The sequence below is a fragment of the Scylla paramamosain genome, chromosome 8 (assembly GCF_035594125.1).
Source record: "Scylla paramamosain isolate STU-SP2022 chromosome 8, ASM3559412v1, whole genome shotgun sequence".
Classification (NCBI taxonomy): domain Eukaryota; kingdom Metazoa; phylum Arthropoda; class Malacostraca; order Decapoda; family Portunidae; genus Scylla; species Scylla paramamosain.
In genome coordinates, this window is record NC_087158.1 from 25,624,540 (window position 1) to 25,647,039 (window position 22,500).

The window sequence follows — 22,500 nt, forward strand, 5'->3', positions numbered from 1 at the left end:
AGTCGAGGGGATGGAAGAGAAAGGAAGGAGAAGGGAGGAAGAAAAGGAAAGTGAGGGTGGTAATGGAATGGAAGAAAGAGAAAGAGGAAGGGAGGAAACTGAACTTAAGAGGGGAAGAAAAAGAGAAGGAAAGGAGAAGAGGAAGTGGAGGGAGGGAAAGTAGGAATTGGAAACGAGAGCAAATAAATATTAGGAACGGGAGGAAAAGAGATGGAAGGGAACAAAGAGTAAAAAGAGGAAAAAGAAAGAAGAGAGGGAATAGCGAGAAGATAAGAGAGGAGGGAAATGAGGAAGAGAGGGGACAGAAGGTGGAGGGTGGTGGGAGGTCGTCAAGAGGAGCCCACGAACTCCTAAACCAGCAATAGTAATGTGTTTAGTCTGACTGTCACTGGCTCCGTACCTTCACATCATTCCATCTCTCTCTCTCTCTCTCTCTCTCTCTCTCTCTCTCTCTCTCTCTCTCTCTCTCTCTCTCTCTCTCTTTGGTAGATGTTTTCTTTTTCATATATTCATTAAAGTTATCTACTCGTACATCATATATTTTCTTAAGTGAATGGCGTAGTTTTCTTTTTTTTTTTTCTTTACTGTATTTTGTGCTCTTCCTTATTTCCTTCTCTCATCTTATATTCACCCCTTTACTTCAATTAACTTGCTTATTTTATTTTCCTAGTTACCATTCATGTATTTTTTCTTACCCTCTCTTTTATCTATTTCTGCTTCGCTTCTGCCTACACTTCCTTCCTCCTCTTATATTCATCATGTCTTAACTAAATAACCTTTTTTTTTGTTACTCTTCATGTATTCTGCTTATTTTTCCCTCTCCATTATCCTTTTATCACTCCTTTCCGGCCTACTCTACACTTCCTCCACCACCACCACCACCAAGGACACAAGATACCAGGCAAGGCAGATTCCCACGTCCAAGTCTCCCTTTCACCATCATCACCACCTCCCCAGTGCTCCCGGCCCCTCGTCACGCCCCGGCCTGTCATTCCCCACGTCGACACAACCCCACAGCTCAGCCAGATGGTCGGTGGGTCTCTGTCTTAACGATCTGCCTGGTACGGTCACTAGGCAACCCCACGATTCCCCCTACACAGGCCAGGGTCAATGCCAGGTCATCAGGGAGGGAAGGAGAAGTCACCTGGGAACGCGGTACTACTCTGAAATATTTACTGGGTTATAGAATGTTGATGCGTACTTTTCTTTCTCTAGAGGGCAGGCGGCGCATTATCCACTGTACATATAGGGGTAGGGTAGGGTAGGGTAGGGTATGGTTAGGTTAGGTTAGGGAAGGTAAAATTAGGTTATGTAAGGTAAGGTAATGTCAAGATAGATAGGTAGGATAAGATATGGAATGTAATGTTAGGTTAGGTTGGATTAAACTGGCTAACCTAACTTGACTTAATCTATCTTAGCACGCTTCAATAAACAGTTGGCGTGGGGTGATCTTCAAACGATCCCTAATAAATCTTAGCAGAAAATCACGCCTCTGAAGTGACTGAGTGATGAAGCGTAGTCTGGGAGGGTGTACATTACAGAGAGAGTGAAGGAGTGTGGGAGGGAAGAAGAGAGAGGGAGGGAAGGAAAGAAGGGGAGTTACGTATGCCTTCTTCCCTCCCTCTCTCCCTCCCGCCTCTTTCACACTTTCATCGCTTCCATAACATCCATTACTTGACATCCACTTACGGTCCACAAAAACAGCGTGATTCCGTGAAGTTGAGTGATTGATCTAACGCGCCACAACAACAAGGCCATATGGCGCCATTGATTCCCAGAAAGTAAAATATTTTCGCTCACCGGGAACAAAGCCCCAGTGCCGCCCAGTAACCGGAAGCAGGCCGGGAAGGGGTGAGGGTAGGGTGAGGGGAAGCGAGGGTAGGCCAGTGCGTGCCAGAATCTTCCCTCACTGTTTCCAGGGCGCCGCGTACTCTGTCACACTCTATTCACCCATCTGTCCCCATCTGTTCCTCCCATTCTTGAGGTGTTACGAACACTTTCATTCTGCTATTGTTGTACCCGCCCGCGCGCGAGCGCGCGGGCGTGTGTGTGTGTGTGTGTGTGTGTTGGTCAAGGCATTCTCACCCAGGCCTCGTTGCTAAGGAGAGGGCGCCCCAACACTTACATCTCACATGTTAATTCACGAAGGCAAAGTGAGGAAGGGGCCATGGAGGGGTGCACTGAGGGATGGGGGAAGGACCTTAGTAATCCCAAGTTTCCTGATCAAACACGATTCCAGAGGATAAAGGAACAGTGAGCTGCGGGAGATTCCTGCCTTTTGTGCGGAGGCCACCCACCTCCACGCTGCCTGAGGACCACCTCACTCTCCGCCCGCCGCCCTCCACTGTCGTCACGCCGCCCCTACTCAAGTAGCGAGAAAGTCATCTTCAACCTTTATATTCCCCGTCACCCCGTCTTGGCGTCCCACCTGGAAAGTTGGCGGAGAGGACAGGCAGGGTGACGTGTTGCTGGCACCCCGAGGCACTCCTCGACTAACGGAGTGCGGCAGTGCGCGATGCCGCCTCGTGAAGTACTCAACGGAGGGTGGCGGGGACGAGTTCTCTCTACAGCAGTCTGGTGGGCGCCTGGCTTGGGTGGGACTTGAGCAGCTGTGGCGCACCAAGGCAGCTCTCTGCTGAATGTAGCGAGGGTGGCCTCAACTAGGGCGGTGCCTGGGTGCCTGGGTGAGAGGCTGTTAACACGCCTGTCCTCGGATGTTATTTTTACCCCTCACAACCAGGACGGGTAGTCGGTACTTCGTCTTTTTCTCGCCTCAGCACACAGAGCCGCCGCGCCCCGCCCCTCTACACCCTCACGGACACGCCATGGTGGCTGTGGCCAGACAGCCTCGCTATCATCTTAATAGTACTCACTTACTTCCTTCCCTGTTATCTCTCCACACTCACGGCCTTTCCTCGTGGCCGCTGCCGTGTCGAGCCTGCTCTATGGGTGCGCCGGAAGCCTAAAGCCCGTCAGTGTCGGCCCGAAACCCTTGAGTCCCAATAAAACCTTCTCCCACCGCCCAGGCGTGAAGCTCCCCGTGGAAAGCCTGATCCTGTTACTAGTAAGAACACGACACCGCGGGGCGTGAGGCAGGTTAAAGTGGGACACTCGCACCCCGGTCCCCTCACCAGTAGCTGCTGCTCACCACAGAAACGAGTAACAAATCCAGACTACAGTACATAATCCAGCCGTTACTCAGCCCGCCGAGCCACTCGGCTCCCCTTGACGCTGTCCAGACGTGACCTGCGGGTCGAGGGTCGAGGGTCGAGGCTGTGCTGGCCGCCCCTGCTCGCTGGCGTCATGATCCTGAAACACCGCCGCCCCTTGCACCACTCGCCTCAGGTCACATGAAGAGCACCACCAGAGTAACTTTTTTCTTTGTGTGTGTGTGTGTGTGTGTGTGTGTGTGTGTGTGTGTGTGTGTGTGTGTGTGTGTGTGTGTGTGTGTGTGTGTGTGTGTGTGTGTGTGTGTGTGTGTGGTTTAGATCAGACTAGGTTAGATCGGATTAGGTCCATTAACTTCATCCAGATATCTAAGTCCACGAAAAAATTACTGGGATAGCTGATCCTAATAGACTCTCTGTCCTCGTCTTAGCCAATCACAGGACACCAAGCACATTGTCTTCACGACCTTGTGCACCATAATACCTGCAGTGCTCAAGACAAAAAAAGAAAAAAAATAAGTAGCCGGCGAGAGACTGACGCCCTAGTCTTAAATGACAGCTCAGTTGGCCGCCACCGGATTCGTTAAAGGAAGGAATGTTAAGCTGTACTGCGGGAACAAAGAAGGACCTACGTAATCCAGTGCGGGGGGTGGGGGAGGGTAAGGACGTCCCGCGGCGACACACCTGTCCTCCTCCACCCATTTCCTCCTGCCGAGGACTCTTGTGGCCCCGGCAGTAGTACCGATTAACGCCCTGTCAACTGGTTCCCGTCCCTCCTTCCCTCCCATACCACGGTCCCGCAGCCCCAGAACCAGCGCTTCCCTCCCCTCACTCCTCACTCCCACCACAACCGGCCCAAACACTCCCCAGGGCCTCTATTATCCCAGTCAAATATTCACCCGCCATAAAGAACGTTACGGAGGGGAGGAGGGAACAGAGGCAGGAAGGGAGGGGGAGACAGAATTCCCTGCACCGGTTGACATACTGATGAGAGGGAGCGGGCGAGGCGTGAGAAGAGGAGCGCGGAGGTTCTGCAAGACTTGACATTGAAAAAAGTGGGTTTAGGTGTGATAACGATGGGGAGAGACGGTAAAGCCGAGCTGTGTGGTTGTTAAGGAGGGCGTGCGTGGGTGTGGCGGGCGGAGGGCTGGTTGAGGCGAGGGTGTGGGAAGCGTGAGGAGATCGTAAGAGGAAGTGACCCGAAAAAAGAGGGAGAGGAAAAAAAAAAAACTCATTTGGCTCATAACAGAACGCTTGATTAGTATGAGGCGGGTCAGACCAAATGAGATTCATGTTCATTAAGTCGTGATCGAGCAGTTTGGATGTGATGCAAAAAGTGGCTCACGACGGTGCGAGGAAATGAAGGCGACGCCGTGAAGACGGGCGCCGCGGGGCTCAGGCAAGGCCACCACCCTCGCGGCGCCGCAAACCCGCCACGGCTTTTGTCTGTGACACAATGAAGACACCGGCAGGAATGGTCGTGGTGTTAGTAGTACTAGTAGGTAGTGGTGGTGTAGGCGGTAGTAAAAGTACTACTAAAAACTCTATGCATTACCACCCCCCGGCTCCTCCCTGCACAGTCGTCGTCGCAGGTCTACCCTCGTCAGGTCGTGGTTGTCGCACTCTACATCACAACGCATGACCCTCAGCTGACCCGCGGCTACAGACACCCATGGATGCACAAGCCAGGCTGCCTTGGCGGAGCGTCAGGGCGGAAGGATGAACCAGTCAGCACCAAGCAGCATAAAAAGAGAAGAATTTGAGTGCTCAACGTAGCGTGGCGGCGTGGAGGACGGCAGGTGGTGAGGCCCAGGAAGAGGACTAGCCTGAGGGCGGCCACGTGCTGGCCCGCGGCGGCTCGCCCTACACGCCCCATCAAATCCACGTCCGCCCTGAGATCAAGTGGCGAGTTTTTATTAGATCGTGAGGAGATGACGTGGGAGGAGGTGCAAGGTGTTATTTATTCCTTCCTTCATTCCTTCAATCTTGAGAGATTACTCGAGGCAAGGCCGGCAAGGTGTCCCGCCACAACAAGGGCGCCATAGCTACACGAAGTCACTCCTGGATGTGCCCTCACTCCACCACGCCATGGACCTTTCCCACTCAAATGTTGAGACGTAATTTACCGTGATAAAGAGGCCGTACCAGTGCCGCCCCTCTCTGCCTCCCTATCCCCGCCAACCGTGAGGGAATAGGCGAAGGTACATGACACATCATTAAGTCTACCCACGTGTAGCTGTCCGCCTATCCTTGACCTGTCACTTAATGCTGCCAACACACACACACACACACACACACACACACACACACACACACACACACACACACACACACACACACACGGCCTGGTGCGCCCCTTAGCTCTTCAGCAACCAAAATAATCACAGGATAACAGCCTCCTGCATGAACGAGGATGGGGAGGCGTGATCTTTCGGACTCTGCAAGTCAATGCCCCTGCAGCTAATCCTCGGCACACACACACACACACACACACACACACACACACACACACACACACACACACACACACACACACACACACACACACACACACAAAGAATTTCACAATCACTGTCTATTTTTACTGAACCTCGGCTGGGACTGTTTTTACCTTCTTAAGATGTTTGTTTGTTTATAGGTGTGTGTGTGTGTGTGTGTGTGTGTGTGTGTGTGTGTGTGTGTGTGTGTGTGTGTGTGTGTGTGTGTGTGTGTGTGTGTGTGTGTGTGTGTGTATGTGTGGTAAAGTACCTAAGTATATTCATTCGGTGCAAGGAAATAAACCTACATAGCATCAGTATATCACAAACTGCTAAGTAAGAGGCAACAAGTCTACTGCTATCACCCATTCCTTTGTGTTCCTTTGTGCAGGAGACTTGCAAACACGCAGGTCTTCATGAAGGGAGAAGAACCAGCCCTACATAAACATCTCCGTGTCTTGAGGGGATGCCGTCGCCGCTCTGCCAGCCGCCCCGACCCTCTTCGAGTGCAGTGCGTCACGTGTGGGTGTGGGCAGAGGCAGGGCACGGCGGGGCAAGGCACGGCAGGGCAGAGGGGAAGTGAAAGGAAGGGAAGAGGATGAACGTGAGAGGGACTGAGGAACATAAGGGAGGCAAGAGAGGTAAGGAAGGACAGAGAGAGAGAGGGAGAGAGGGACATGTTTGAGCAGGGAAAGGGTGATTATCCGGTACACGAGGGACATGAGGAGCTGCAGGGAAAGAGGAACAAGAAAGAGCGTGTACTGACAGGACTTGAGGGAGTGTTATAGGGTACCGTGGAAGGACGAAAACAAGGAACGAAAGGGAGGAACAAGAAGGAATACAAAGAACGAGTAGCAGAGGAGTAGCAAAGAGCTGATAAATAAATAAGCAAGGCAGGGCGGTTTCTTGATCTTGATTTTGATAGTACAGAGTTACAGCACCGCCTACGGGAAACTCTTACGGTACATGCAGATAATACTTGCTGGTGTGGGCTATGAGAGACTTAGTCACACCTCGCACACCTACGCTTATGCCTACACAACACCCACCGCACCTGACTCAGCACCCTACAACACTTAGCCTCAAAATTTTTGACTGCTATGGCTTCTTCTTTGCTTAGTGTACTGGTTACATGTAAGTCTACATAGATTGCTATTTTGAAAGATGACACTCCCAGAAGAAAGGTGTTACAGTGTATGTGATGAAGCTTTTTTTTGTGTGTTTGTTCTAGTACTTTAGTTTCTGATAATTAAAACTGACAGGATTACTGAAACAGATGTCATTAGCAATCAAAGGGTTAAGCAACACAGGCCAGGGATGTGCTACAAGAAGTGGTTGTTGATAATCACACTGTTTTACCCAATTTGTTTTAGTCACGTCAGCAAAAAGTGTGTGCAGTTAAAGCATTAGGGCCGAGACATTATGCTACGTCAGTGTGTGTGTGTGTGTGTGTGTGTGTGTAGGGAGAAGGGAAGACAGTGTGGTGTCTGGCGCAGGAGTGGTGGTGGTGGTGGTGGCAGGGTCAGAGGGCGTGCAGAGATCTGAGCTCTGTCAATTCCCTCCTGGACCTCTCTCCCTTACCCTCTCTCTCTCTCACCTCTCCCTCCCCCCGTCCGGGCAAAGCCAAGCACAGCACTCACCCGACATCCTCCACACCCTTTTAGTAAGTTGCTTTTTTTGTTTTTCTTCGTACCTGACTTATTTATACAGACACGACACACCATAACTATTTTTGAGACGAGAACACACACAAACACTTACACACTAGAGAGACCCCCCAAAAAAGTGACGCTTCAGCTGCCTCATTAGTTTCAACCATTCTGAGGAGCTACTCGACAACACACACACATATACACGCAGGCACAACAACAACAGCAACAGCATCATCATCAAGAGGAGCGCGGCCAGCAGGTAATCACGACAATAATCGCCGTACAGGAATGGCGCCATCAACATGCTCATTAGCGACGATTTTTCTGTGGTATACGCCCACTGCTCGCGTCCCCGACAGCTGTACGCGGGCAATTAGCGCGGTAGTAACAGGAAATTATTGTACAAACTTATGGTGAGCAAATGAGGAAAACTCCCGAGGCTGTTGAGGACGCAGGCTGAGGTGAGGCCCGCGGGTTTCCTCTGCCTCATTACCAGTGGTGAGGAAAGCCCCTGACGAGGAACAAACACCTCACGCTCATGCAAACTCATTACTCTTCGTCGCCCGAGTGTCTTGCTGGCCAGCCTTCCTCCTCCAGCTTGTGAGAAAATGTGAGGCAAGAATATTAAAGAGGATTTGTGGTGGTGGAAGTCTTTAGAAGTAAAAATACCGATGCGTGTGTGTGTGTGTGTGTGTGTGTGTGTGTGTGTGTGTGTGTGTGTGTGTGTGTGTGTCTGTGTATGTCAAAGGAAAAATACGTCATTCAGTTTTGAGACGTTCTTATACTATTTTTTTCATGTTCTTTTTCTTTTTTGAGAACTGGGAAGAAAAAATGTAAAAGGATATACTTTTAAAAAGTGCTCGAATAAATATATCACCGCCAGATTCTCACACTTTCGAAAGCATTTACTTTATGTATTTATTATTATTATTATTATTATTATTATTATTATTATTATGATTATAATATTTTTTTTATTTATTCATTTTTTTTTTTTTTTAGATAGAGGGAATACAGATGAGTCAGTGAGGATTGGGTTGCTGACTCATTTACTGATTAGGAGTTTCGCTGCTGTAAAATTCAGATCTTATAAATGGAAATACAAACCGGAAAACAGATTGTGAGAGAGAAAAAAATCATAAAACCCTCTTAATTCCTTGGCATATCACTGGCTAAACTTCTCTACAACATGACAAGGAGAGAAATAAATACATTGTCGCCCCACACTCACTGATCACTAAGTAGCACACTCCCTCTGCGCAACACGGGACACATCATCACCTCATGCGAACAATGAAACGCTATCGGCCGGGAAAAATGCTTGGTAACAGTGACGATAAGGGTGACACACTGAACCCATAATGTTGCGGTATTAGTGGCTGTAAAACCATAAATGTCCTGTCACCTCAAGCAGATAACAGTAGTAGTAGTAGTAGTAGTAGTAGTATAGAAGTAGTGGTTGTGGTGGTGGTGATAGTAGTAGTAGTAGTAGTACCTAATGAAAATACATGATAAATATGGAAAATCAATATCTATTAAGTAAAGGACTAAAAGAAAACTAAAATAACAATTGACACCACGTAAGTTACAAGTATATATATAGAATAAACAAGTAACGCATCATGTACAGGTCGCCTTGCCGTTACTGCCCAACCCAAAACCGCCACACGAACACCCACACCCACGTCACACACAATCCATAACTCCCCATCCTAAAACAACGCAACATCCATACCCTGCAGTGCTTTACCAATCAATCAGTCAATATCCAACGCATTACAGCTTTAGAACACCCGCGCCCTTTGCGTCAGCGCCCGGCCGCCTCACTCCAGCACTCACCTCCTTGCAGACCGCGCACTTCCAGCTCGGAGGTGGAGGGCGTCGGGGTGGAGGTCGTCCTAAACCTGGCCGGCGACCCACTGGAGGACATGCCAGCAAAACTAATCCAGTTGCGAATCTGCATCTTGAACTGACGCACTGACTAGACCGTAGGGCAAACAAAGGCGGTAGATGTAGTAGTAGCAGCAGCAGGTAACACTTCAAGCACTCCCGCGGGCCTCCTTCCGCACTACACTCGCCCTTCGTCAGTCTCCGTTAGTGAAGCCGGTTGATCCATTGCGCGTAAATAAATCCTCCCGTAACTGCTTGCTTGCTTGGGCGTTTGTCACTCACACTTTACATGGCGAACCTATTTACTGAGCAGGAACGTCTCGCACTGTCACTTGCCACCTCCACCCGCGCGCCTGGTCAACGAGGAACTGCCTGCTGCCTCCCAGTCCCCACCTCACCGCCTCCCTGTTTGGTCTACTACTCCTAGGAACGTTAGTGCGGAGTTGGCAGTTACTCATTTTTACCAGCCCTCCCTCCATTCACGCCACTTCCACACCACTCGCGGCTGGGTCGATTTTATAACCCAAACTATTTTATGTCATTGTTACAGGGATGGCGCAGCGTAGATAAGCAGAAAGGAATGCCTGGAAATATGTCACGTGATGGTAAAAAATGTTAGTGCAGTGTGTCACGCGGGTTGCTAACTGGTTACTGGCAGCGTGTTGGATTCGTTTGAACGTCATTCCAGGCTGGTAAAATCACCCTCTCGCTCTCTCTCTCTCTCTCTCTCTCTCTCTCTCTCTTGATAACGAAACTATAAAAAAAAAAAAAATATTATCTCTCCTGATTACAACGTACCAAAAAAACTGATAATTTTCCCCACTTTTCAGCCTCGTTTTAGTTCCCTTCGTGTTCTTGTCTCCCTAAATGGAAAAGAGAAAGATGTGTGCCGAGTGTGACTGGTGTGGCATGACCCTTTCTTTCTTCCTTTCTTCGCTCTTCCTTCTTTCCTTCCTTCCTTCCCTCCCTGCGCCTCGCCCCTCCTAAGCTCCTACACCAGTTACACTCGCCCTTCACCAAAACTAGTTCTGGTGAATCCACTTTACGCCTCGGCCTCACCTCACCCCTCTGCCCTCATCCTGCCGCTGCCTCCCCCTCCTCCTCCTGCACCACCTGCTTTCACACACACCTGGCGTCTTCCTGCCTCACACCTGCCTCGCTTAAATGGCTGGCAAGCAGTCTACAGGTTTTTCTGCATCACCGCTACTAGTGCTTCATAAAGGTGGTAGTGCAATAGTGATGCTGACAACAGTAGTGGTATGATGATGATACTGATAATAATTTAATTAACGATGATAATAATAATAATAATAATAATAATGATAAAAGTATTATTATTATTGTTATTATTATTATTATTATTATTATTATTATTATTATTATTATTGTTATTATTATTATTATTATTGTTATCATCATCACCACCACCATCACCATCACAACCACAATACCTGTACACAACCATCACCACCACCACCACCACCACCACCATCACCATCACCGCCACCACTAAGAGACCCCTGCTTTAACCCTAATAAAGACAAAAGCGTATCTGTGAGCCACGCGCCGCCCTGCCAATAATACCAGCCTACCAGCCCACCATTCCTGACCCACTTCCCGCCTGGCTGTGGTGCGCCAGGCTCGCCCCACCGCAGCCACCTCGATGCTGGAGCCCTGCACACAAACACAGACGGTCCTCAAGGTCAGTCATGATAGCAACGGTGTGCTTTGCCGGAAGGAGGCGGAGGGTACACCTTGATCTGAGGGAGACCAATGCTACCTAACCGAACCAGCCGCAGTCCTTGAGTAGTCTCGTTAGTCCACCAGAAGCCACCGCCAGCCTGCATTGTTCCCAGCGCCTCGGCCTCGTCACCTCAAAGGTTGCAGTGGCCCTGAGCAGCCGCAGACTTCACTCTCGCGGTGACAAACACTGGTTATTGTCAGTCAACATTGGTGGTAACGAAGGACGGTCTACTTTTGCTTCAGTCGTCTCTCTCTACGCTTCTCTAGACCTGCTCTCCTGTGCTTCGTCTCTTAAGTTCCATCTATCAGGTCCAAGCACCTAAAATTCTTCATTCCTAAGCCTTACATACGAGTCTCCACCACCAGCACATCCCGAGCCTCACCACCATTGCGAGGGGCGCCGCGGTGGTTGCTGTGAACACAAGAACTCGTCCTCACACCAGACACAGGCAAGGGCTGGAGGGAGAAGGAGTCAAGGCGGGTCATACCAAGGGAACCAAAAATACAGCGACAACTGGTTCGTGTTTTAAAAAAATACATAATCACAACAGGTTTGTGTTCTCAAAGCAGACTAATTGCAGCTTTCTCCTCAAAAATTCAGCGAGCAACAGGTTTTAGTTTTCAAAAATGGAACAGCTTCGGGTTATCACAGCGGCCCCCGGCGCGTCTCTGGCACCAAGGATGTGGAGGGCGTTAGGGGAGGCTGGACCTAATTCATTTTATCATAACTCGTCTTCACTAACCTAGCTCTCGATACCGCCCTGTGAACCTGCTACTATAACATAACCTTCAACCCAAACTTAATTCGGCATTACATCCGATACTACGCTAATAACTTAACCTAACCTAATCGAGCCAGCACAGCCTTCAACACCACTTTGACAACTTAACCTAACCTACCTAACTCACCCTTCAACACCACTCTGACAACTTAACCTAACCTACCTAACACAGCCTTCAACACCATCTTGATAACTTAACCTAACCTAACCAACACACATTTATATACCAACCTGATAACCGTACCAAACTTAACTGTACCTGACCTAACCTAACCAGCACAGTCTTAGTCACCGTCATGAGAACCGTCGCGTGAACCTTCCCTGGAAGCGGGACAAGCCAGATTAACATTTCCAGCACAATGAAGACCTCTATACCTGTACGCCTCTACGGGTCAGCCTTGCCGGCCTACCCACTACCTATTTGCATACTAAAGCCTTCACAATAACCTGATAAGAATTCCTGTAGCGGAGTAACCCTCACGGCCCGGCGCCTCCCTGTTGGTGCCACCCCTCCTGCTGCTATTCTAAGAGGCGCGGGGTTTTTGCAGACTCCGGGGGCAGCTGAGCGAACCCGACGGTGGCCAGCGGGCATTAAAATCTTGCTGCTCGGCTGAGTGAGAGTAATTCCGTTCACACTGTATTTTTCCCATTGGTACACACACACACACACACATACGGACACTAGAACATAGGCGACGGAAGCAAACTATGTATATCAACAGGAAGAACAAAACAAAGATACGAAAACAAAATCACACAAATGTAGCTCAGGACATGAACACGGTAAACACACACACACACACACACACACACACACACACACAAGGGATAATCACTGTAAACACACTGACCTGCCCTGACCCTCACAGCCTGGCGAGGACTCGCTAACGTACCTGGAAAGAAAGAAGAAAACCCATTAGATCACGTATCGCGCGTCCGTCCCCCAACACAGGAAGTGATTCACCTCCACGCTCCGGCCACATAGGGAGAGAGTGAACACTGTGGCTCTATTTGATTACTTATGTTCGTTAAGAATTAAGAGAAGAATTCAGGGTAATTAAGGGTTTAGGACGAAAAATAATGTAATAATAATAGTAATAGTAATAATGATAATAATAATAATAATAATAACAATAATAATAATAATAATAATGATAATAATAATAATAATAATAATAATAATAATAATAATAATAATAATAATAATAATGATGATAATAAAGTTTTAGAATCAGTGGGTGCCTAAGACACTGACGTCAAAAGAATAATTTGAATGTCATCCAAGAAGCAAAAATTCCTTTTCCTATGACTTAACAGACGTCACAGGAAACGAGGAGAGTTGCAGCTGTAAAATACCATCGGAAATGTAAATGTGTGTGTGTGTGTGTGTGTGTGTGTGTGTGTGTGTGTGTGTGTGTGTAGGGGACATACAAGAAAAGGACGTCACTTTATAGTATTCTCCGTGGGATCCACCTCGCCTAACCCAGGCCTGCCCTTCACCCTCCACCCCTTCCGCGTGATCCCGGCGACGCTGGTAAAAACACACGGTCACTAATCCCTCAAGACCTCAGTGGAAGCAAAGAAAGGCGAGGTGACCCACTGAGCGATCTGGCAGCTGCCCGGGTCACGCCGATTACCCGAGGATGAGACCTCCGCTACAACCGTTTTGTTTACCCCGTCAGTCTCGCCGCTGCTGGAATGTGTACATATCACGTCCTCCTGTGTGCGGCCACCTGCTGCTGGCCTGAGAACTTGATCAAGAGGAATGGAGACAAACTCAGCCGAGGATGAAAATTCCACAAGACGTCTCCGCCACATTAGGTTCCGGGCCCCCTCCTCCTCCACACGCCCGCCGAGGACTTACTGGCAAAGATTATGTCAAGAGTAACTTCTCTTTCTCCTCATTTTACTCATGACTTGTTCCTGTGTACAGAGGGAGGAGATGGGAAAAAAGGTGGGGAGGGAGAGAGGATAACAGGAGAGTAGTGTGGACAATAATAGTCCCCTCCACTCTCCTCCTCTTATCCTCTCTACTCCAGCTGCCCCCCTCGGAGCTTGGGAAGAAATCAGACTCCCACAGTTCCTCCACTCAGCGCCAAGTATCTATATACACTGAAAAAAACTTTTCACAGGCCATTATAATGGCGGCTTTGTTGGAGTCATCTTAGGGCGAGAGACGAGGCTTTGGCAAGGACTGTCCAGGCGGGGTGAGGGCCTCCCGCTGCTGGAATGCTTCGGGCGGCACAAAGGCAGCGGTGAGACGCTTTCACCTGTGTGCTGATCACTGCGGCGCCCTGCACCTGGAGACGGCCAGGCCCGCCTCTCCGCGGCCAGAATGTGACTCTTTTTCTAGATTAAGATGTTACCCAGCCCCGCCCAGCTACGCCCTTCCTCTCAGGCCGCGTGCTGTGGCGGCGACCTGGCAGATTTAGGTCATTTGGGCGTTCACAGCTTCTTATGTATCTCCAAGATAACTTTTGATGTAGAGGAGGAGAGGAGGGACGAAAGGTGTGGTGAGGGCGAGGCTCTCTCCTGCTTCATCTAAAGACACCGGAATGTGTATTGTGGCTGCGGTGCTCCCACACTCCCCGCGCCGCCGCCGCGCCGAGCATTCTCTACATAATGAGTCGTGGTGATCACCTGGGCCAGGCCTGGAGCGGGCGGGCCGAGACGCTCCACCACCTCGCTGTGACCAACTTTCTAACCAGCGGCACCCTGGGACGTATGGCCTGCACGTGAGCCGCGGCAGGGGCGTCACTCTTGCCTCACATGATAAGGCGCTGCTGTAGGAGTCCCGCGTCCTGAACTTAGCCTTAGTAAATCACGGCATTTAAAGGACGAGGGAGGACGAGTGGAAGGAGGAGGAGGAGGAGGAGGAGAGATGGTAGGAAGGGAAAGTCGCATACCACTCTCTAACTACACACAAAGGACGTGGTCGGTAAAGAACGTGGTGATGGTGTTCCTGGAGCGGCTAAAAGAGAGAGAGAGAGAGAGAGAGAGAGAGAGAGAGAGAGAGAGAGAGAGAGAGAGAGAGAGAGAGAGAGAGAGAGAGAGAGAGAGAGAGAGAGAGCGAACAACGTCATTAATCATTATTGCTCTTCATCGTTGGTAAAAAAAAAAAAAGAAAAAAGTAACACACACACACACACACACACACACACACACACACACACACACACACACACACACACACACACATTAACACCTGATAACCACACACCAGGAGCGGTGTGGAAGCAGCAGCAAGTGTCTCGACCCATCCACCTCACCTTGCCGATAACTTATCATCCGCATCGGTACCTTCCCGGTGGCGTGTTGTGGTGTAAGGAAGAGACAACAGGCAGATGGACAGGCGGACAGGCAGTGCAGGGAAGGGAGAGGAGCGGCTTGAAGGGAATGGAATGAGACGCGGAATGGCTGTACGAGTAAAGTGAGGAAGTGGGGAGAGCAAAACAGCGAGACTAGAAAGAAAAATCAGTCGACAAAGAATTGGGGTCAGTTATCCGTGTTTGTCACCTGATTGCATTGGAACTCCTGGCGACATGCTCATGCTACCCGCGTGCTGCTATCTTATCACGCCTTATCTGGGCATCAACAGCGTCATGTATTCATAGCGGCGGGTGGAGCGACGTGCGAGTAGCGGCCTACATGTGGATGAGGCGAAGGGCGTTTGACGGTGAAGGGCCGAGGCTGGGAGGCTGGACGGGGACAGCGTGCAGACACAGGATGATTTGTTTACATTGTCAAATGTGTTGATTGCATTTTTTTTTTTTGGCCATATGACTCTTAAAGGAACTCAGTGCAATCAATTACACAGTAACTTGTTTATAAAAAGGTTAATGTAGACTTAATTGACCAGATTAATCTGGCGACAGGTGCATCAACTGTGAGGCCAGGATGAGATTATGTGGTAGCCCTTCAACAGCTCCCTGGCGTGTGTGTGTGTGTGTGTGTGTGTGTGTGTGTGTGTGTGTGTGTGTGTGTATGTGTGTGTGTGTGTGTGTGTGTGTGTGTGTGTGCCAGCGCGCGGGAGCGTCAAGGCTGGTCACATGATTCACAGTTCGAAAACTGTACGACAGGTTTTTTAAGTATTTGCTAAGCGTGGCTGTGTCCATTACCTGCTCTATTCTTGTCCAGACGACATCATTTTGCAACTTTTTTCCCGGTTCAGGCAACAGCAACTCTCATGTTAATCAAATTTGCATCATTGACTTATGGCCACAGCTCGACGTTTTGTGCAGACATTTATCATCCGCGGCGCTGCGCTGTGAGTCAGGAACAGTCTTCACGGAGATTAGAGATGATAATTAACTACCTCGGAATGCTGGGGCAGCCAAATGTTCTGCTGCCTCAGCGCCACCTGCAGGAGGGACGAGGGGCTGCCAGGGTCACTGAAGGCTCCTATATATAAGTGAGCTGTTACTCACACCAAAATGTTCACCGAGAGGCAGCCATGCCACTCTAAAGTCTCGGGGACCAACTCAGCCTGATCATACCACCAACCGCTTGAAGAATTTTGGCGTGTAGAAAACAGTGGGACTTATTCAAAAGTTCGTAGGGACGATTCTTCCTTGCAGACTGTGATTGGATAATAGATACTTGATCATAACAGCACCGGTTACTGCTGTTTCTTTTTCTTTTCTTTCTTCATTTTTTTTTTCCTAGAGAGCATTGTCTTCAATTTCTCCTGCTTCTCTTTCTTCCCTTATTTCTTTGCCTTCCTTTGTTCTTCCATTGTGTTCCACTGTGAAGGTCTACAGAACGACCTCACCCTCAGAAGCGGCAACAAAGCATACCAGTGTCACCATCAGCATCAACACCAGCATCAGAATACCCAGTGATGGTGGGCGGGACGTGCAGACATACGGACGCCACAAACACTTTCTCGCCATCACTGAACACTGGGCACGTCACCAAGACCGCTCTACTTACACAGTACTAGTAAATAAATGCAACATCCCTTCGCTGGCGTAGAGGGACCGTGGGAGTGTCGCCTCGCTGAGAATATTGTGTGGTTGTTAGCTAGTTGTGTGAACGAGTGAATGAGCGAGACTTGTGTGAGGCATGAATACGTGTATGAGTGAACGAGCTAGGCTTCAGTCATAAGTGTTAAGTGGAAGTGCGCGGCCTGGCGCCGGGAGATCACCTACCTCCAGCCTTCTGTTCACACCTTCTGTGAATAAACACCTGCACTGTTACCTGCGTTTCCTGTGCCCCTGCTGGTCAAGAGTCGAACATGGCGCAGTGAGTAGGATCAGGACAAGGCTGCAGTGGGTACGGCGCAGAATGGAGAAGCAGTTGGAGGCGCTGGCTGCCCTGCTAGCGCGACAGTCGGAGCAGAGTCAGGCTCGCGAGGAGCGTTTAACCCAGCTGCTGGAGAGAGTGGGGACACAAGCTCCCAGTCGCACCACGGCGAGCAATGAAGGCGAAACCACAGCCCGCAGCACGTCTACCCAGGGCGCGAGGTTCCCGACGTCCGCCACCATCATTCCTCACTTAACGGCGTCAGCATCTTTACGTGAGTTCGACACGTGGCGCCATAAGTTTGAAGGATACGTAACCCTCGCCAGGATAGACTGTCTCTCCCTGGCTGAGCAGAGGGCGGCACTCGCTGCTGTCCTAGACGACGAGTGGACCCGTACACTTCGCTACGGGATAAGCTTACCGAGAGACGCGGAGTTAAGAACCATCCTCGATGCAATGTGTGAGTACCTGCGAAGCCAGCGCAACATCATCATGGATAGAAGAGACTTCTACTCCCGCGTGCAAGAAACGCAAGAAGGTTTTGACGACTTTTTATGTGCTGTAAAGGAAATCGCCAATTTCTGTGACTTTTGCGACCAGTGCATAAACCATCAGCTGCGTGACAGAATTGTCGTTGGGACACGAGACGAAGTGGCTCTGAAACGCATGCTGGAAAACAAGAAACTCACCCTTGAAAACGCCATAGATATTTGCAGAGCATCAGAGAGCGCTAACCAGTGTAGTGCAGTACTAAGGGGCGGCTCTCACTCTTCGAGCCATGGTGTGAACGCTGTCTCGAACTACAGGAAGGGCAGTTTCGGGGGCTCAAGCCCCACGGGCTGTTATCGTTGTGGCAAAGATTGTCGCAGTGACAAAAGGGGATGCCAGGCAATAGATAAAGTGTGTCGTAACTGCGGGAAAAGAGGGCATTTTGCGAGTGTATGTCAGCAGACAGTGAGGAAACGACGAGGAGCTTCGAGGAGTTCCTCAACTGTCTCTCCTCATCGCGGTGCAGGCCCGAGGCGGGGAGCCAGTGCCAGTGTATACCAGCTCTTATCAGGCGTATACACAAAGACGGTGACGGCACGACCTGCGCCCCAGGTGCTCATTACCGCCACACATCCCGCTGGAAGAGACAAGATTACGTGGACTCCTGACTCTGGGGCCGAAACGACCGTTATTGGCCTCGACACGGCAACACTCCTTGGAATCCCGCCCTCCAGCTTGGCGCCCGCTGATGGTGATGGACTTTATGCTGCCGGTAATCACCCCCTCACCTGTGTAGGAACTTTCTCGTCGCACTTGCAACTGGGCGACAGGGAAGCTGAGACTGTTGTGAGCGTGGTGAAGGAGGTGAAGGGGGCGCTGCTTAGCTGGTACGATTCCATCGCTCTCGGAATCCTCCCCGAAGATTTTCCGGCTCAAATCCGACCGCTACGCAGGGAAGAACAGCACACCGGCAACAGCTCCATCAAGTACCCGACCGCCTCGCAGCCACCTCTATCTACGCCCACAGAAGTGATCAGCTGGCCTCATTCCTACGACCCAACGCCACAGCAGCGTGCGGGGCACGCTGCTGCTGTGATCAAGGCCTTTCCCAGCGTCTTCGAAGCAAAGGAAGGTTTACGTGCAATGGCTGGTGGATCCATGGCCATCGAGTTGACAGACGACGCTCGACCCTTCGCCGTAACAGCATCTCGTACAATCCCTTACAATTGGCGTGAAGAAATTAAGAGCCAGTTGGAAGAGCTGCTTAACAAGGGAATCATCGAGAGTGTGGACTACCCTACGGCATGGTGCCACCCCATCGTGCCTGTCCCAAAAAAGACATCTGGTGTAAGGCTGTGTGTTGACCTGACACGACTCAACCGTTACGTGAAGAGGCCCGTGTATCCAGTGCGCTCACCTCATGACGCCATCGCCTCGATCGGGACCGGAGCAGTTTGGTTCACCACTCTTGATGCCAAGATGGGGTATTTTCAAGTCCCCATTAGAGAAGAAGACCAGGATTTAACCTGCTTCATAACACCTTGGGGTCGGTACAAGTTTCGGCGAGCGGTTATGGGTCTCGTCTCGTCTGGAGACGAGTATAACCGTCGAGGAGACCAAGCTCTCGGCGACATACCTAACACCATCAAGATCGTGGACGACATCCTGGCCTATGACTCCACCTACAGTGCGCACTTAGCCCATGTCATTCAGATTGTGCGGCGGTGTGACCAGCACGGCATCACTCTCAACCCACAGAAGTTTACATTCGCGGAAAGAGTGGTAGATTACTGTGGTTACTCTGTTTCTGGACAAGGCTACACGACAGACTCAAAGAAAGTTAAGGCAATCTCTGACTTCCCACGACCACAGCACATCACCGACTTACGATCATTCATGGGTCTTACAAACCAGCTTGGAAGCTTTTCTCCTGCTGTGGCTGCAGCTGCACAACCCCTCAGAGATCTCTTACGCCCGAAGAACAGTTGGTGCTGGTCTCCTAACCATGAAGAGGCGTTTGAGAAGGTGAAACAGTGTCTCGTCAGCCCACCTGTCTTGGCATACTTCGACCCATCATTACCAACGATGCTACAGACTGACGCCTCAAGGATGCACGGATTTGGATTCGTTCTCCTGCAGAAGCACAGTGACCAGTGGAAGATGGTGCAATGCGGGTCAAGATTTGTTACAGACACAGAGAGCCGCTATGCAGTAATAGAGTTGGAAATGGCTGCAATCGTCTGGGCAGTCAGGAAATGTGGCACCTACCTGAAAGGACTCCCCTCACTTCGATCTAGTGCTCGACCACCGCCCGCTGATACCTCTCCTCAATAGCAAGTTGTTGGGAGAAATAGAGAACCTGCGGCTGCAGCGCATGAGGGAGAAGCTTGCTCAGTATTCTTTCACAGCAAGCTGGCAAAAGGGATCGACACACTGTGTGCCCGACGCCCTCTCACGTGCTCCAGTACAGGACCCAGTGGAGGAAGAGGATGCTGCTACTTCTGGTGACCTCGACCCTCTCCACTCAGCGGTCATCTCAGCGTTATCTGCCACCAATGAGGACGGCGTCCGCTTAGCACCACTCCAGGATCAGACTGTGGAAATGGTACGTGCCGCAGCAGCAAGAGACGGGGAGTACTGCTTGCTCAAGAACGTCATCATCGAGGGCTTCCCTGATCATTGCCACGACCTCGATCACCGCTTGCGTACGTACTGGCCGGTGCGCAGTCTGCTGGCCGTAGACGACGACCTGGTGGTTTACGGGCCGAGGCTTCTTATTCCTCACAGCCTCCGCCGAGAAACACTAGAGCGACTCCATGACAGTCATCAGGGGATGGAGCGCACCAAGCGACGGGCCCGACAAACGGTGTACTGGCCTGGTATGGACAGAGACGTTGAGAACGTCGTTTCTGGATGCTCACTATGCCGTCCACTCCTACCAAGCCAAGCCAACGAACCTCTCTGGCAGGACACGGACACACCCAGCAGGGTGTTTGAGTCAGTTTCTGCAGACTACTTCCACGCAGCAGGCCGTACATACCTCGTGTATGTAGATCGCTTGTCTGGGTGGCCTCACGTGTCTGCATGCTCACGTCCAGCATCGGCTGATCAGCTCGTTCGTGTCCTTCGGGGTGTGTTCGCCGACACGGGCGTGCCTGTTCTCCTGAGGACTGACGGTGGACCGCAGTTCACTTCTTCATCGGTACGGCGCTTCCTGGCTCGATGGGGGGTGGAGCATCGTGTATCTTCACCTCATTATCCACGCTCCAATGGTCACGCCGAGGCAGCGGTCAAGTCCGTGAAGAAGCTGATCCTCACGACCACACAGCAGGGACACCTGGACGAGGATGCGTTCGCTCGCGGGTTGCTGGAACTGCGCAACACTCCGAGGGCGGAAGGGCGATCACCAGCACAAGTCCTCTTCGGTCATCCTATGAGGTCCTGTGTCCCGGCTCATCATCGCTCATACGCTCAGCAGTGGCAGCGCGCTGCTGATGAGTGCGACGCCAAGGCAGAGCGACTGAGGAAGAAAGCGAAACTTCGCCACGACGCGTCCGCCCGTACTCTTCCTCTCCTGCACCTCGGTGGCCACGTCGACGTTCAAGATCACACGACAGGCCTCTGGGATCGCCTGGGTGTCATCGTGGCTGTTGGGCGAAGGAGAGACTACCTCATCAAGATGGGCAGCGGTCGCGTGATGTGGCGTAATAGAAGACACCTACGCCCACACAGACCTCTTGCTCCCCTTCCTGTCGAGCAGCACACCGCTCATGGCGGTGCAGCGCTTCAGCATCAGGGTCACGAGGAACACCACCATCCCGGCAGCCCGGAGCATCAGGGTAACGGGGTACACCGTGGCCGAGAGCAACCAGAGCGTCGAAGCAGCCGACAGCGTAGGGAGCCGAGACGACTGCAGGTGCGGTGGCACCGTAGCACCTACGATTAGTCGTACGTGTTCATTGTACGCTGTGTTTGTTTTGTGTATATGTACCGTGTTTTCTGTACTTCAATCATTGTAACTTTGTTTCATGTGTTACGGTAGCCATAACAAAGATAAGGAATCTTCCTTATGTCTCGGGGGAGGTGTGTGGTTGTTAGCTAGTTGTGTGAACGAGTGAATGAGCGAGACTTGTGTGAGGCATGAATACGTGTATGAGTGAACGAGCTAGGCTTCAGTCATAAGTGTTAAGTGGAAGTGCGCGGCCTGGCGCCGGGAGATCACACTACCTCCAGCCTTCTGTTCACACCTTCTGTGAATAAACACCTGCACTGTTACCTGCGTTTCCTGTGCCCCTGCTGGTCAAGAGTCGAACAAATATCAAAGTAATTCATTCCTCGCGTGATTTTCCTGAGTCACCGTGACTCAACGTGCATCAAAGATCAGGTCATCGAGGGTGACCTTTGTAATCTATCTGACCTTTGGTGGCCGTCACGAGGCTCTGTGATGGTGCAGCGCTAGCGAGAAATGGCGAGTCTGACGTATAGGAGTACGTACACACACACACACACACACACACACACACACACACACACACACATGTGGGTTATGATTAATGGGTAACAAAACACGCACTGTGAAGGCTGCAGCGTAACTTGATGAACGGCAATGGAAACAGATGAATTTTTCTTTTATTTTTACTTATATCGAGTCAAAAGCAGTAATTGTCGTTAGGGTCTCTCTCTCTCTCTCTCTCTCTCTCTCTCTCTCTCTCTCTCTCTCTCTCTCTCTCTCTCTCTCTCTCTCTCTCTCTCTCTCTCTCTAACCCCCAAGTGTTACTACATGCAGGATGAGACCACTTATGAGACCACTTAAGCTTCACAGAATCAAAGAAAAAACATCATGTAGCCTACACGCTTATTGTGTGTAATCCTGCTACTGCTTACTTCACTTACACAGATGACGCAAATCTTCACACACACACACACACACACACACACACACACACACACGTGACAGATAAGCTTACACTCAATGAATTCAGTCGCTCTCACCTCATTACTCGCTTCCAGAAAACATATTTACATAGAAAATGAAAGAAAGAAAATACAGAGAAGG

General features: G+C 50.5%; 1 protein-coding gene across 10 annotated transcripts in view; it reads right to left on the bottom strand.

The window, feature by feature from the left end:
- Positions 1 to 22,500, bottom strand: part of LOC135103038 (ras/Rap GTPase-activating protein SynGAP-like) — a 90,264-nt gene that overhangs the window by 31,407 nt on the left and 36,357 nt on the right. For 4 of the 10 annotated variants that reach the window (XM_064008921.1, XM_064008927.1, XM_064008923.1 and 1 more), the window contains exon 3: positions 12,563 to 12,604. The exons of 5 other annotated variants lie outside the window; for them this stretch is intronic. In XM_064008921.1, the coding sequence (XP_063864991.1) occupies positions 12,563 to 12,604 (42 nt within the window). Of the gene's footprint in view, positions 1 to 9,135; positions 9,574 to 12,562; positions 12,605 to 22,500 lie in introns of those variants that run through there. One more of the 10 variants, XM_064008928.1, reaches the window with a different exon arrangement.